The sequence below is a fragment of the Triturus cristatus genome, chromosome 8 (genome assembly GCF_964204655.1).
Source record: "Triturus cristatus chromosome 8, aTriCri1.1, whole genome shotgun sequence".
In the NCBI taxonomy this organism is placed as follows: domain Eukaryota; kingdom Metazoa; phylum Chordata; class Amphibia; order Caudata; family Salamandridae; genus Triturus; species Triturus cristatus.
In genome coordinates this window covers 294,342,647-294,359,767 of record NC_140591.1, presented here as the reverse complement: position 1 = coordinate 294,359,767, position 17,121 = coordinate 294,342,647, and the positions used below count along the sequence as shown (strand labels likewise).

Genomic DNA, 17,121 nt, shown 5'->3' with positions numbered 1-17,121 from the left:
TCTCCGTTGAGGAGGTGATCAAATATTAATGTTTTGCGACTACACAGCTTACAGGTTTGGTACGCCCTCAACATGTCTCTTCCAACTGCAGAATCTGTATTTATTCCTTACACGGTCCAGATTGACCAAGGCTCTGCGTGCAAAAGACTAATTGATGTATAGGCAACAGAGTAATTGTGTTTTTCCCTAATTTTCTGGCCTCCTTTCCCATGTACATATTTTATAATCATGCTGTATATATTGCGCACTAAACTTTAGCACTGAGCACAAATGTCACTTAATCACACATCACTTAAAAACCTCACCTTGTATTGACAACCATTGTTTACAAATGTGTAGATAATATGAATGATTCAATTTATATAAAACAGTAGAGGATTCAGCAATTTGTGTCACGTGTGTTACCATTTGCAATGTGTTCCATATGTCAAGACAGCCGAGATATGATTTTTTGAAAACTTTAGAGAACAGAGTATAAACACTAAACGTGTTCATAAGAAATAGTAGTTAAACCCGACAGAATCATTGTTTTTATTTATAGATTCATACCCAGGTTCTGAGGGACACAGGGTCACCCCATTATTGTTTAACTAAATAAAATGAAAGCGCATATTTTGGATTCAGACGGTAGAGCCTCTCTTCCTCCTTAGGAGCACGCGGAGGCGGAAAGAAGGTGGGCAAAGTGATGGTTATACCAATGTAGAAAGAAGTAACCACTTTGGGAAGAAAAGAGGGTCGAGTTCAAAGGACAACCTTGTCCGGATGGTCGCTAGAAACAGAGGTTTTGAAGAAAGAGCCTGGAGTTCACTCACCCTGCGAGCAGAAGTGATGGCAACCAGAAAGGCAGTCTTTAAAGTGAGAAGTCTGAGAGGACAGTTATGTAGCGGCTCAAAGAGAGCACACATAAGATAAGTAAGAACCAAGTTCAAGTCCCACTGAGGCATTACAAAGGGAACAGGAGAAAAAAGATGAGTAATGCCCTTAAGAAAGCGATTTACAACAAGGGACTGGAAAAGAGAAGGCTGATCAGGAAGCCGAAGAAAGGCTGAAATGTCTGATAGATAGCCCTTAAGAATGCCCAGAGCAGAGCCCTGCTGGGCCAAAGAAAGGAGGAACAAGAGAGCCTCAGAAAGAGGGGCAGAGAGGAGCCTTTGCTGCGCACCTTGCCACAAATTTGTTCCATCTGCAGGCGTATACCGTCTTAGTGGAGGGACGCCTTGCTGCCAAGATAACATCACAGACTTCGGGGGAAAGGTCGAAGGCTGTCAACTGTCGCTGCTAAATTTCCACGCAAGGAAGTCTTTTTTTGAGACTTACCTGATGTTTGCGATCTGAAAGAAGAGTACTCGTAAGAACGTCCTCAAGAAAGAGAAACCCGACAAAGTCCTCCACTTTGGTGAAACTGAGCCACACATCACCAGGTACCGACATGTGAGGGAATTGCTTAAGAACATTTTCAGATCTAGTCTCATTCCTGAGAGAAATCACAAAGTGAGGATTCTGAGGTTAGCATTATCCATTACAAACCCAAAGCTGGGTACGGAATAAGAAATGAAAAAAGTCAAAAAGCCTGAGCACTACATTTTTTTAATGATGTCTTCCTTACTTTCCAATAGAAAGAAACATTTGTCATAAAGATGTGGATAAGTGGCATTTGCGAGAATAAGCCCCAGGATATTTCAACTAAATATGAAATATGTTCCACTGATGGATTATTTTTTGGGCTTGTTTTTCTTCTGGTTACCATATTTGTCACCTGAATAATGCTGAACCTAGGAGGTAATTGTTCACAGGATGCTTAAAAAGTCTGGGACCTCACTCAGTACTTTTTCAGTAGTTTTAATTTTGAGAATTAATATTTTTTTCTTTGTTTATGAGTAATTCTTTCAAACTACCTCCTCTGAGATTCTGCCTAATGTCTATTAAATAGTCCATTTCACTTCCTCATCTGTGTGGTTTTGTGTTAGGAAATGACTAACTAAAGAAGCTGTCAGGACCTTGTACCTGAGCCGGGCTTTCATATTAGTTTCATTTTCACCTCTGACTTTGTGTGATCTTTGGAAGCTCTCTTTTGACAATACTCTTGTCATAATGCCTCCCACTACTCCTGACAAATGTTTTACATTTATTTAATAGTTGTACATATTTACGTTTGCATAGTGAGAGTTTTCACAAAAAGCTCTGATTCTAAAAGATTTCAGCCATGACAATACCCTTTTGGGATACTGCATTTGTAACACACCTTTGTAAAAGAAAGTGAGAGTGAGCAAAAGAAAGATTGAGAGTGTGTGTGTTTGTGTGTTAATGGCCTAGTGGATAGGAAATTCCAGTAACTAGGATGATGTCGGCAGGGGCTGGAGATACTCATTTAGGACAATACCAGGCAGCAGGCTGCACAGTTACACATACAGAAAAGATGCCATTGGGGAATTGTTGACCTTAATAAATTGCACAGGTTGAGCATCAAACTTGTATGTGATGTAAATACGTGCTTCCACTGGTGTTGACCTCCTTACCCAATAACTATTATTAACACTGGCATGATGTTAACAGGCTATGGATATACTTTCTCAGTTTGGTCTTCGACAAAAATGTAGTCTTATCAGGGATAAAAAATGTCATCATGAATGGGTAGAATCAAATTGCCTCTCTATTTTGTTTATTTCACGATACTTTCATGGCCCTCCAGGATTGGGTTTTTAGCAGCCATATGTCAGTCAAATGAGATACCAATCTTGGTGAGAATGTTTTTGACTGAATAAGACCAAACTGAGGCTCTATAGTTGTTTTTCCATATTTATATTGCACATATTCATACTTAGGGCACAGTTTGGGATACATTAAAAAATAACCTTAGGTCATTGGTCAGCATATTACCTTATCACGTAATCATATGGCTTAAGTATTCACAGTGACATTATCAGCAACTCATTAAAAGTGGCACATACCGGTGCATCTTGATCCATGAGATAAGCTCCATGACCTTTACTGACAGCCTCCCTATACTCACGATGCGCCTCTTCCTTTTCTTTAACCTGTAAGAGAAGAAAAATCATTACAATATGCAAAAGAACAACAGGCACTCTGGGTGGCGAGTGAATGTATATACAAAATTATAATTATCTAACAAGATAGAAAAAAATAAAGGGTGAAATACTTTATCATAACAATAGATGGTATTTCACCTGCTTCAGATTTCTGCTGACTCTTCTCCTCTCCCTTTCACGTAGCCGGATTTCGAGGGTCCACCTCTAGAGCACCCTTTATATGTTCTCCTTTTTGTGATGCTCAAAAGCTGCCATTCACTACAATGCATTTCAATGGGGTGCTATCATGTATATTGGTCCCAAGATGGCTGCCATCACTTTCTGGTTGAAGTGCTGACAGTCAATCAGATCTCACCATGAGATCTGTGTTTAGGCTCCGCCCAGATATACAAAGTTGGATTTACTTTAATATCTTGTAAACTACTGAACGATTTTACACAAAATAACAAAAAGCACAATCTGCAGATCAAAAGCTAGCTTTCTGCCAAATTTGGTTCGGGCTGCAGGTGTGTAAAGATTCTATGGAAATTAACATGGGAAATACACTTTTTGAGCCCCCCCCTTTATCTTTGACCATTCACCCCCTAACTTTCCATACACAACTAGAATCACCAGGACACCTTTTGGGGAAATGTTTGTCAAGATTTGTCAAACGGCGCCAAAGTTATAGGCGAGTCAAAAAACGCTTTGCCAATGGAAACATAGTCCTAACTATAGCTACCTACTGGTGATAGCAAGTAGGAGATATATATATATATACAACATATATACAAAATCCATGTTCATGTATGTTGTTTTATATTTCAGGCATTTACGCATCTATTTTTGATAATATATGCAATGTATTTATACATGTGAACAACTTAATTTGTCGATTGGGACTCCAACTACATTTATGTCTATGATTGTGAACCTGCCAATCGATTGGCAGGTAACCAGCGCTAAATGAAGGTGTTTTTTATGTCTATTATCACGTGAAAGAATAGTAAAAAAATGCACTCACACAAAAAAAAAAAAAAAAAAAAAAAAAAAAGCCACTTCGATATAAAAACTGTTGGCGGACTGCACTTCCGCATGTGAACAAGGATACTTTGTTATCCGAAACGCGTCGTAAGCTGCAATTTGAATAAAGACCTGATTTTGCCACAAAGAAAACGGGTGTCCGTGACTCTCTCTTCGCTGTCTTGCCGGATGGGAAGCGGGAAGAGCTAGGAAAAGTGTTTTGGATATATATATATCAATCAAACACCACTGCAAGGGTATTCCCGCCGCTGCTCCTAACCAGAGGGAGCGCCGTCCGTTTAGGACCTCCTAAGCACGGTCCTTTTCGTATTATTCAGCAACCTCACAAAGCCAAGGATGAGGCGACATGTAGAGCTAAAGTTCTTTATTCCTCAGCCGCTATCGGACGCGTTTCGCCTGACCTGCCGGCTTGCTCACCAACGATTCAATAAAGTTTTACATTCTCTTTTAACACATTTTTAGTTCCGTGACACGCAAGGACTACAAAGTGAATAACATTGAAGACAGACTCGTAGTTTGAACAGACATAAATTATCTGCATTTACCAGTTAGTTAACATGGTTTGCTTAAAGCTTTTAAATTCATTACAATATGCAGTAATTAACTTATTACCACAACTGTCAAATTTATCTGTTGGGATTTAAATTGGTACCAGGTACAGTGCCCAGAATATAGTCACTGTTTTATACATTCTGTTCGTGTATCAACTTACGACAGAAAACTCATTACTCTGACCTCCAAAGTCTGCCCTAGTGGGCCCATAAAAAACAGCATCCAAAACAATTGCAGATTAGAGTCATGTCGGTTACGATGGCCAGACCATAAATACTACTATCTGCCGTATATTCATATGTCACATTAAGACAAATTTAATTATACTCCCCAAAACTCTTGCCCAAGTGGGCATATAGATCACACATCTAAAAATGTATTTGGTTGAGGTCACATCATTATTTTTTAGCATTCAACTTCAATATTTATACTACACATTGTTCCCACATGATATAAACAAACCATAAGCAACCCAATGTCTACTCAGAATTTGGAGGTCAGAGTAATGAGTTTTCTGTCGTAAGTTGATACACGAACAGAATGTATAAAATAGTGACTATATTCTGGGCACTGTACCTGGTAATATTGTAATGAATTTAAAAGCTTTAAGCAAACCATGTTAAGCAACTGGTAAACGCAGATAAATTATGTCTTTTGTTATTCACTTTGTAGTCATTACGTGACACGGAGCTAAAAATGTGTCAAAAGAGAATGTAAAACTTTATTGAATCGTTGGTGAGCAAGCCTGCAGGTCAGACGAAACGCGTCCGATAGCGGCTGACGAATAAAGAACTTTAGCTCTACACATGGTGTCGTCAGCCTTGGTTTTACGAGGTGGCTGTATAATACGAAAAGGACCATGCTTGGGAGGTCTTAAACGGACGAGGCGCCCTCTGGTTAGGAGCAGCGGCGGGAATACCCTTGCAGTGGTGATTGCAGTATTCAAGACGGCCACCCCCCCACAACCGCCTAATGAAGAAAGCGGCAACGCATCAGTCAAATCAATCGTAGACAGCCCTGAATTGCACTGTGTGATAACGGTGAGTCGGAGGACCCGCGGAAATCGGTGAGGCATTCAGGTAAGCCTGTATACTGGCAGCGGGTGAGGGAAGAGGGAAAGTTGGCATACACCAAATCCACAATTAAGTTGTAAGCGTGGACTCCAACGGTTGTAGAGATGTAGAATATTCTACGTGGAATTTTTGTTGCAAATCAGCATAATGTCAGCCGCTGAAGTGAGAGAAAGAGAGGAAGCGGCTCTCTTGATTTTCTATGACTGCATCATTACCACCAAGAAAACTACAGAGGTAGCAAGTAATACGAAAGCATCAGATGTGCTAACACACCTGAAAAGGTTGGGAAATTGAAACGGACAGAGTTATCCAAGTGGTGGGAATCTAAGTCCCTGCAGCGATACCTGGAGGTTAAACGTGTACCAAGAGGTCTAAGGATTTTAGTGGCGCCTACATATGAGGACCCTAATCCTAATATGCTCAATGAGTGGGCTGAGAATAATCATGAGTCATCGCGGAGAATGCTGGCCATATTAATTAAATATGTCGATATAGACCACATAAAGATTCTGGAGGAAATTGAACAAATTGGAACAATGCTAAAGAAAGAACCTGAGCAAGATATTATAATGAAATATTAAACAGACATGAAAGAATGATTACGAAAGCTGGAGGAATCTATTAAAGAGAGGAAGACGCAAATATTTCTGCGCTATAAAATTGACTATGTCAGGGGGAAGATCTTTACCTTCGCCAATAATTTCGACAATCTGTGTAGACAAAAATGATCGTCTACTAAAAAAACAACACAAGATCAACAGTCAGAACAGAGCAGTAGACAAAGCTCTGAAATAGACACAGATTTGGACGAAGGCCTCAGTGGCCCAGGTGAAAGACCTGTGCCTTCGGTGATTGACAAATTGGATTTTTTACTGCAGGAGAGGAGATTCAATCTCCGACCAAAAGCACCAGTAAATCCAAAGCCACAAAGAGGAAGAGGCAGAGGTCAAAGAAGAGGAAAGGCACAAAGCAATAGAAGCTCAGGAGAAAAAACCAAGAACAAGCAGAGCAATTAATGGGCTCAAACAGCGAAGCCGCAATTGTGAATTTAACGGAGATCGTACTAACAGAAGATGAGAAAAGAACTTTACAATTGGGATTATCTTTCTGTCTGCTGACAGACATTGACTATGTCCAGACAAGGGTGGATATATTCAAGTTCACCAGAACTTTAAAATTGAGAAACATTTTGCAGTCAATACGAAACAAAAGGAAACATCTCTGGTGAATACATGTGATAATCTGCAAACAAATCTGAAAGTAACTGATATGAACTTGATGTTGCATTTAAGGCAACTTGAGGAAGAGACAAGTTGGCAAGAAGGATTGTCAGATTTTGAAAGTGGAACATCAAATACTAGTGACCATGCAATAATGCTAGCACAAGAACAAGGCATAGAAATCGAAGGTGATGCTCCAACTAACTTTAGACCACGTTCACGATTCATACCTCAGACAACCCGAGATACTGTTGATGTTTATAATGAGCTAGTGGTGAATGAATTAAAAAGCTTATATAAACACACTAGTAAGAAATTTCATGTGACATCAAGTAAACAGAGAGAATATAATGCTTTGATAAACTAACTGACATTGAATGATGATTGCATAGTACGCAATGCAGACAAAGGTGGAAATGTTGTTTTATGGGGGAAAGTAAAATACCTAGAGGAGGCCGATAAGCAACTGAATAATAGATCCAATTATATCAGGATCAAAGATGAGATATTGTTATCAAGCCACCGTTTATACAATGAAGATCTACAAAGATGGTATGAGAAAGGTTTAATCAGTCACGATGAACTCATGTTTCTAAAGATTGATAATCCAGTCACACCAGTTTTTTATTTAATGCCCAAGATTCATAAAGACTCTGTAAATCCTCCGGGGCGCCCCATAATATTAGCTATAGGGAGTGCTTTAGAAAATACTTCAAAATACGTGGATTCCTTTTTAAATACTTGTGTTAGGTCTTTACCCTCCTATGTTCAGGACAAAGGGGATTTTTTTAAAGAAAATGTATGACTTGCCATGGGAACCAGATTTCCTGTTGATAACAATAGATGTGATGACGTTCTACACGAGCATTAAACATGAAGATGGTCTTAATGCCATCAAACACTTTTTGAGGAGCAGACCCTTTAAATTGTGGTCACACACCCAGATGTTGCTATCAATGATAAAAAGATGTTTAACTAACAACTACTTCTTGTTTTATGGAGAATTATTTCAGCAGGCATGCCGTACGGCGATGGGCACCTGCTTCGCCCCCAGCTATGCGAATCTGCATATGGGCTGGTGGGAGGAGCAGGTGGTCCAGGCGCTATAACAGGATGAGTGGCAGAACAACATCTTGCATTGGAGTCGATTCATTGACGATTTATCATATGGAAAGGCTCACAGAAAGATGCAAAAGAGTTCATTAAGAAACTGGAAGTGAATGATTTGCATCTTAAATTCACAAACACAATCAGTGCAACAAGTGTGAATTTTTTAGATCTTACAGTATTCTTAAAAGATAGCAAACTTGAGAGTAAGCTGTTTAGGAAACAGACAGCTGCGAATACGCTGATGCACACAACAAGTTTCCATCCTAGAAATTTGATCAAAACCATCCTCTATGGGGAGTGCTTGAGAACGATAAGGAGCTGTAGTTCCAAGGAGGAGACAAGTAAAGAATTGAAGTGTCTGAAAACCCGGTTTAAAGCTAGAGGGTACTCAGATGATTGTATATCGGCAGCACTGTATAAGGCTGATAAAAAGACCAGTAAAGAGATCCTCTTTAACAAAAGTAAAACTAAAGAGAAGCTGGAGATCGAAAATGCAAATCAATGCAGGATGATTCCAACATTCAGCAGGCAGGCAGAAAATGTACGAAATATTCTCAACAAACACTGGCATATAATTAGGAATGATCCTATACTAGGCAAACTAGTGCAATGTTGACCACAAGTAACATTCAGACGGGCCACATCACTCAAACAGTCACTTGTGAGGAACATTGTGACACAATCAAAAGTAGGGAGTGTAACTGTAACCAGGCTTGTCAGAAAAAAAGGTTTTTCTGAAATGCACAAAGTGCAAAGCATGCACGTTAGGTAAAAATACATCAACATATACCTTAGGATTATCGAGAAAACAAAGAAAATAAAAGGGGAATACACATGCAAAACAGAGTTTGCTGTCTACGTACTTCAGTGTCGTTGTGGTCTGAGGTACGTGGGCAGTACAATTCTCCCCGTTCATAAACGTATCTTGCAGCACCACTGGGCAATAAAAAATGATGACAGGTCTCATCCAGTGGCCTGTCACTTTGAAAAGTCTCACAATAAATGTGAAAAAGGATTAACATTTTGTAATAGATGCAATCCCTCTGAATGTAAGAGGAGGTAATAGGGAGAAAAAATTGCGTAAGTTAGTCATGTTACATCATAGAACTCGACACAAAGACCCCACAAGGGCTTAATATGGAGGAGGACTTCCATACTCAGCTATAAGTGAACAACTGTTCTTCCTCTCAAATCTCGATTTTAATCAATTTTGAAGCACAATTCAAATTTTTAACATTATTTTAGGAGGACAGTGAATACGTATACATACCGCCCACTTGGGTTGAAATGAGTAGACATTGGGTTGCTTATGGTTTGTTTATTGTATGAGTTTATCATGTGGGAACAATGAGTAGTATAAATATTGAAGTTGAATGCTAAGAAATAATGATGTGACCTCAACCAAATACATTTTTAGATGTTTGATCTATATGCCCACTTGGGCAAGAGTTTGGGCGCTTATAGTTAGATTTGTCTTAATGTGAAATATAAATATAGGGCGGATAATAGTAACTATGGTCTGGCCATCGTAACCGACATGACTCTAATCTGCAATTGTTAAAAGTACTAATCATGTAAATAAGTGAATTTCACACATCGTGATCATTATGCGATCTCAATCGGATGTATTTCGGATGCTGTTTTTTATGGGACCACTAGGGCAGAATTTGGAGGTCAGAGTAATGAGTTTTCTGTCGTAAGTTGATGCACAAACAGAATTTATAAAACAGTGACTATATTCTGGGCACTGTACCTGGTACCAATTTAAATCCCAACAGATAAATTTGACAGTTGAGGTAATAAGTTAATTACTGCATATTGTTTTTTTTTTTTTAATAGTATTTTTATTAGGTATTATATGCATATACAGGACATACATATCGTTTGTCTGTCGGGGTTGCCCTTAGGTTACATGGTATATCTGTTAGTATAGTGTTACTTTTAGGTCGGCTCCCCCTTTGTTAGCTCGTTTCATATAGTGAAGAGAGAGTTCCTAAGGTAAGAGTGTATAGGATAGATTAGAATAAGTTGAGGGAGAAGGATAGTAAAGAAGCGCGATCGCATACTTTCTCAAACTTAGGTAGTCCTTTAATTCAGGTCTTTGCCTTGGTATTTGACTGTATCTATTTCCTATGGCGGATCATGAGGGACTAGCGTTTTGTCCAATGCTTCCCATAGGTAAGCAACACCCAAGTGGGATTCATGCAAAACAGAATGGCAAGCGACAACACACGGCTATTCTGCCACGTACTGGAACAAGTGTCAGGGAGCCAGACACCGGCAGTGGCCATAGCATTAGATGCAGAGAAAGCCTTCGATAAAGTGTTGTGGGCTTTCCTAGAACAATGCATGTACAGTTTCAATTTGGGGAAAGATTTTGTCAGAATGACAATGGCCCTATACAAGTCCCCCACGGCCCGCATCGCGATAAATGGCTCACTCTCTGACACATTCACACTACAACAAGGGACCAGACAAGGGTGCCCACTCTCACCGTCACTCTTCCTCCTAGCACTAGAACCTCTCACTAAGGACATAAAAGTAAATGAAAATATCAAGTGGATAAACTTTAGAGGAATTACTGCATATTGTAATGAATTTAAAAGCTTTAAGCAAACCATGTGTTACACGCCTAGCTTTCTGCACCTAGTATGGGACTTGTATTCCCCTTAACACTACTAGTACCACAATGCATTTGGGCAGGTGTTGAGATTATGTGTGGTCTCACGCTACTTGAGGAGGAATCAGCTGACCTTCTGTTTAAAATGAGAACCGCCCCTAACACTAATTGCTTGGCTTCTCACTACCGTTGGAATCCTGCCTGTCCTGATTCATCGTGTCTCTTTGCACTCGTCTTGGAAACTCTGCACGCCCGTGGGGGGCTCTCAAGTTATATCACCTGGTGCCTTTCCCTATCACGCGCGAGGAAGCGCCCAAACAGAATATCTTCGTGAGTACATACTAAAACTGTGGCTAACGAACGATTTAATTTCTTGCACTGAAAACGCGCCACCCGTGACTGCAAGAAAACAACACTTTCGTTTAGAGTGTCATTCTTTGCGCCAGAAAAGCACTACCCGTAGCGGATAAAACAGATTAATTGTTTGCCTGGGCGCATTTCACACGGACCGCTAAAAGCTTCTGTTCTGCGGAGATAAGTGCTTCCCTGCTGGTATCAATTACCGCGTTTCCTGTATGTGGCGCCTGACCTTTGAACAAACATCAAGAGCGAAGACATCATTTAATTATCCTTTTAGCGCTTGGATGTATTGACTGCATTTAAAACTACACGAACACTAATCCTTATGAAACTAAATAAGGAGACTTCTTATTAATTGTTTCACCGATACTTCAGTCGGAAACTGAACAGATATCGGCTAATTGTGGGAAACAGAGAACATTAATTTCTGAAACTGAAGCTGCCACTTGGTTACTTGTCACTCGAATTGAGAGTGAGTGATTCCAAGCCTGGGTGGTTACCCTCTTATTATTTTGGGACGACAACTTCTCACCTATACAGCCTTCTATCTTACTACAAGGTGAGTGCGAGACCATACACAATCTGGCACTGTAGAATTAGTGATTAGATCATTCACAGATAGTATTATATAGGGGTTTTCTTGTGCATTTCCTAAAGTATTACTTTTTCTTACAGTCAATACACTTGGGTTCCCTTCCTGTGCCTGATTAAACGCTGTGTCTTCTCCCTGGAGGTTCTGAGTCGTCTCACCGCTCCCTGGGGGTGCACCTAAGCATTCCTGTTACTCTGAGTGTGGAGGCTTGCAGTACCCTAGGGAAGAGGTGGGATCCTATCTTCGCTCCGGAGGATTACTGGTGGTGGAGACACCCCCCAGCCTTAACAGAAAGCCAAGCCCACGTTTACATAAATCCCCTGAGCGAAGAATGGACAGAGGTGCTTCTTTAGATGCCCTCTTACAAGGTGCTTCTGCCCCTGTGACTTCTGAACTTTCCATGGCTGAACTCGCTGCTGCGGTAGTTAATCTACAAGCAGAACTTAGAGAAGTGAAGACCGAAAACCAACGGCTGGTCTTAGAACTAGACGTATTAAGAAGTCAGAAACCTCTAGACCCCGATAGTAGTTCCCTGTATAAGAAAAGCTATATACAGCCCACCCGTTTCCATGTTCCTTCCTTCCCAGGCTCCTCTTCAGTAGAAAACACGGCATCCACCCCTGTGAATGTCACCGTAGTAACATCACCACAAACCCCATTAGCCATGCCCGAAAGATTCTCTGGTGACAGCAGTAAATATGCTGTATTCATGAACCAGTGTCATCTACAGTTTCTGAGCAAGGCGGTGTCTTTTCCTGACGACGCTGCGAAAGTAGCATTCATAATATCTTACCTGACGGGAAATGCTGCTCTGTGGGCTGTTCCCTTAGTAGAGAATGATGACCCCATACTATACGATTTAACGCAGTTCAAGGATAGTATGAAACGCCTGTTTGCTAGGCATTCGTATATGCAGGCGAGTGACAACGAGCTACTAGGGCTAAAACAGGGGTCAAAAGACTTATTAACATACATAACTACGTTTAACAGACTAGTCACTGACACCCAGTGGCCCGAAGCCAAGAGAACATCTTTGTTTTACCGAGGTTTAAGGGACGAACTAAAAGACATTTTGTCTCAAATAGTGGATCCCCCGGAGGACTGTGCGTCTTTCATCGATTTGGTGGTGAAACTGGAACATAGATTGCAGGAACAAAAAGGGGAAAAAATAAAAGTAGAATATCCCCAACTCCCTGTTCCCAGAATAGAAAAGAAAGATCTAAAGGACACTAGCGAGCCTATGCAAATTGGAGGTATTCGAGGGCCATTAACACAAAAAGAAAGGGACAAACGTAGAAAGCTGAATCTTTGCCTGTATTGTGGGAAAGGTGGACATTATGCCCAAGAGTGTCCAGTCAAGCCCAGTTCTGGAAAAAAGGCATCCTTGAGTAAAACTATCTCCGTGTTGCAAGCGGAAAACTAACAGACTTGGAAGGCCTTGAGACCACTCTTCCAAGTCCTTCCCTCTTTCAGGTCTCACAGTTCCTAGCCAATACCATCTCCCCAATCCCAAAACATTTGACAATTTCCGTAGTGCTTCTCCTGTCCCCTCAACATAGGAAGTCCTTGTCTATAATGGTGGATTCCGGAGCCACAGGGAACTTCCTAGACATAAAGCTAGCCAAATTATGTGGTATTGATTTCATACTAAAAGTCCGAGCAGTGGATGGATCAGAGCTATCCTCAGGCCTGGTGACTTACCATACCCCCAAACTACTCATGACCTGGGATAACGGGCACACGGAAAAGATCATTTTTGACTTAATTGACACCCCTCATTTTGGAGCCATAGTAGGTGTACCTTGGTTGCAACAACATAACCCCTTCATAGATTGGGTCACCAGGACACTTACGTTAAAATCATCGTATTGTATAGAGCATTGTTATCAAGACATGATTCAGATGCACATTCCCTTGTATTGTGGAGGGACCACGTATCCCTCTACTCTTCCTGTAGAATATCAAGACTTTTCCGAGGTGTTCGACTAAGTCAAAGCAGTGGCATTGCCCCCGCATAGAACATATGATTGCAGAATAGACTTGGTTCCGGGGGCCGAACTACCTCTTAGCAGAATCTATGCTATTACAGAACCTGAAACTAAATACCTATATGAATATCTTCAAGATATGCTCAAGAAAGGGTTCATTCGCCACTCCTCCTCGCCAGTGTCCTCGCCCATCTTCTTCATCCCTAAACAAGAAGGAGGTCTAAGAGCTTGCTTAGACTATCGTGCCTTAAACAAGGTGACGATAAAAAATAGATATCCTCTTCCACTCATCTCCACCCTCTTAGATCAAGTACGCAAGGCCAAAATATTTACTAAATTGGACCTTCGAGGGGCGTATCATTTGATTCGCATTCGAGAAGGAGATGAGTGGAAGACAGCATTCCGTACCAAATTTGGCTTATACGAATACTGTGTAATGCCCTTCTAATTATGCAATGCCCCTGCCGCCTTTCAATTTTTCATAAATTAAGTTTTGAAGGAATATCTAGATGTATTCGTAATAGTATACATCGATGATATCTTGATCTATTCCCAAACAGAACAGGAGCATATCACGCACGTAAAGATAGTTCTTCATTGTTTACAAGACAATCACTTATTCGCCAAATTGGACAAATGTCTATTCCACACTACCAAGGTTGACTTTTTAGGTTTTGTCATCTCCTCTGATGGACTGCAAATGGATCCATCCAAGGTGTCCGCCATAGACAATTGGTCAAGCCCCCAGAACGTGAAGGAGGTGCAGTCCTTCTTAGGATTCGCCAACTTCTATAGGAGGTTCATTGATCATTTCTCTGACCTCCTTCGTCCAATTACGAGACTTCTTAAAAAAGAGGTATCATTCATGTGGGACAATGCGGCAGAATAGGCTTTCCAAACATTAAAAAGCAAATTTACCTCAGCCCCCATCATAAGTCATGCTGATGAGACACGACCTTATTTCATTGAGGCTGACGCTTCACAATATGCGGTGGGAGGAGTATTGTCTCAAAGAGATCCAACGACAGGAACACTACACCCCATAGCGTACTTTTCAAAGACCCTTTTGCCAGCCGAACAGAACTACACTATAGGGGAAAGAGAGCTTTTGGCCATTAAATTGGCCTTCCAAGAGTGGCGCCATTATCTTCTTGGTTCCCCTCATGTAATCACGATTTATTCGGATCACCGAAACTTGCAATTCTTCAAACCCGCACGAGCCCTTACTCCAAGACAAATGCTATGGGTTTCTTTCTTTTGTGAATATGATTTTATCATCTCATTCCGCCCCGGAGCCAAACATGGAAAGGCTGATGCCTTATCTCGGCTGGGTAAGGAATTGAAATACTCAATAGACACCCCAGTACCTATCATTCCCGATAGTAAAATAGCAGCGATAGGAGACAAGCAAAAGAAGGGTCCTGACTCGTTTCTTGAAAAACTCTCTGTAGCTTACTCCACCTTGTCACCAGAGGATTGGTTATCCGATCCCCTCAATAAAATCGAGAACGATCTGTATTACCATGATAACTGTATATATGTACCCTCAGAGGAACTCCGTAAACTCATCATCCAATTGTGTCATACTCTACTGTTAGCAGGACACCCGGGAAAAGACAAAACCCTCCAAATGTGTAAGAGGTGGTTTTGGTGGAAAGGAATGACCCAGGATATACATACTTTCGTGGGGGCCTGTCCCACATGTGCCCGGCAAAAACCATTACATTGTGCACCTGCAGGATTATTACAGCCACTACCTGTCCCGCCAACCCCTTGGTACTCTATCAGTCTTGATTTCATCACTGACATGCCAAACTCAAGAGGGTATACAACGATCCTCGTTGTAGTAGACATGCTCTCCAAGATGTCACATTTCATTCCTCTGAAACAGGTGCCCAAGGCCAAAGAACTTGCAGAAATATTCATAGATCAGATCGTACGATTACATGGCCTGCCATCAATCATTGTGTCCGACAGGGGTCCCCAGTTCATCTCGAGGTTCTGGCAAGGATTGTGTCAATCTTTACAAATAGACCATCGTCTGTCAACGGCGTACCATCCTCAAACGGATGGCCAAACAGAAAGAACCAAGCGGACGTTAGAACAGTATCTCAGATGTTTACTAAGCACCCTCACTAGCGATTGGGTCAAGGCATTGGCAATAGCCGAATTTGCTTACAATAACTCCATGCATTCTGCCTCCAAGATTTCAGCTTTTTTCTTTTCCTATGGATATCACCCTAGAGCCCTACCTCTTCACCTTCCATCCTCTTTGTCAGAAATACCTGCTGTTTCTGAACACCACACCCATCTGCAGAAAATATGGAGTCAGGCTAAAAAGGAGTTGCAAGAGGCGAAGAATCACATGAAAACACAAGCTGACAAACATAGACAAGAAGGCCCTAGGTATAACATAGGGGGATCAGGTTTGGTTAGCAACAAAGAATCTTCGTCTAGCAGGGACCAGGAAACTACAACCCCGATATATGGGGCCTTATACGGTGATACAAACTATCAACCCAGTAGTAGTGAAACTAGAGTTACCCCAAGAAGTTCAAGTACATCCTGACTTTCACATCTCCTTACTTAAACCATATGTCACCCCTTCCTGTCCTGAACCACCACCTCCTCCCATCATAGTAGAAGGGGAAGCCGAATATGAGGTAGAACGCATAGTAGATGCTCGAAGCTATAGAGGGAAACTTCAATACCTCATAGATTAGGTGGGTTACACCCCAGATGATAGAACCTGGGAACTAGCTGAACACGTACACGCTCCTTTGTTAGTTGGCAGATTCCATGCCCTACACCCCGAAAAACCACACCCCGTTAGGCGACCTTTAGGGGGGAGAACTGTTACACGCCTAGCTTCCTGCACCTAGTATAGGACTTGTATTCCCCTTAACACTACTAGTACCACAATGCATTTGGGCAGGTGTCGAGATTATGTGTGGTCTCACGCTACTTGAGGAGGAATCAGCTGACCTTCTGTTTAAAATGAGAACCGCCCCTAACACTAATTGCTTGGCTTCTCACTACCGTTGGAATCCTGCCTGTCCTGATTCATCGTGTCTCTTTGCACTCGTCTTGGAAACTCTGCACGCCCGTGGGGGGCTCTCGAGTTATATCACCTGGTGCCTTTCCCTATCACGCGCGAGGAAGCGCCCCAAACAGAATATCTTCGTGAGTACATACCAAAACTGTGGCTAACGAACAATTTCATTTCTTCGACTGAAAACGCACCACCCGTGACTGCAAGAAAACAACACTTTCGTTTAGAGTGTCATTCTTTGCGCCAGAAAAGCACTACCCGTAGTGGACAAAACAGATTAATTGTTTGCCTGGGCGCATTTCACACGGACCGCTAAAAGCTTCTGTTCTGCGGAGATAAGTGCTTCCCTGCTGGTATCAATTACCACGTTTCCTGTATACAGCGCCTGACCTTTGAACAAACATCAAGAGCGAAGACATCATTTAATTATCCTTTTAGCGCTTGGATGTATTGACTGCATTTAAAACTACACAAACACTAATCC

General features: G+C 41.4%; 1 protein-coding gene across 8 annotated transcripts in view; it reads right to left on the bottom strand.

The window, feature by feature from the left end:
* Positions 1-17,121, bottom strand: part of PARP4 (poly(ADP-ribose) polymerase family member 4) — a 2,159,601-nt gene that overhangs the window by 1,491,522 nt on the left and 650,958 nt on the right. For all 8 annotated transcript variants that reach the window (XM_085621544.1, XM_085621545.1, XM_085621546.1 and 5 more), the window contains exon 18: positions 2,949-3,035. In XM_085621544.1, coding sequence (XP_085477670.1) covers positions 2,949-3,035 — 87 coding nt within the window. The remainder of the gene's footprint in view (positions 1-2,948; positions 3,036-17,121) is intronic.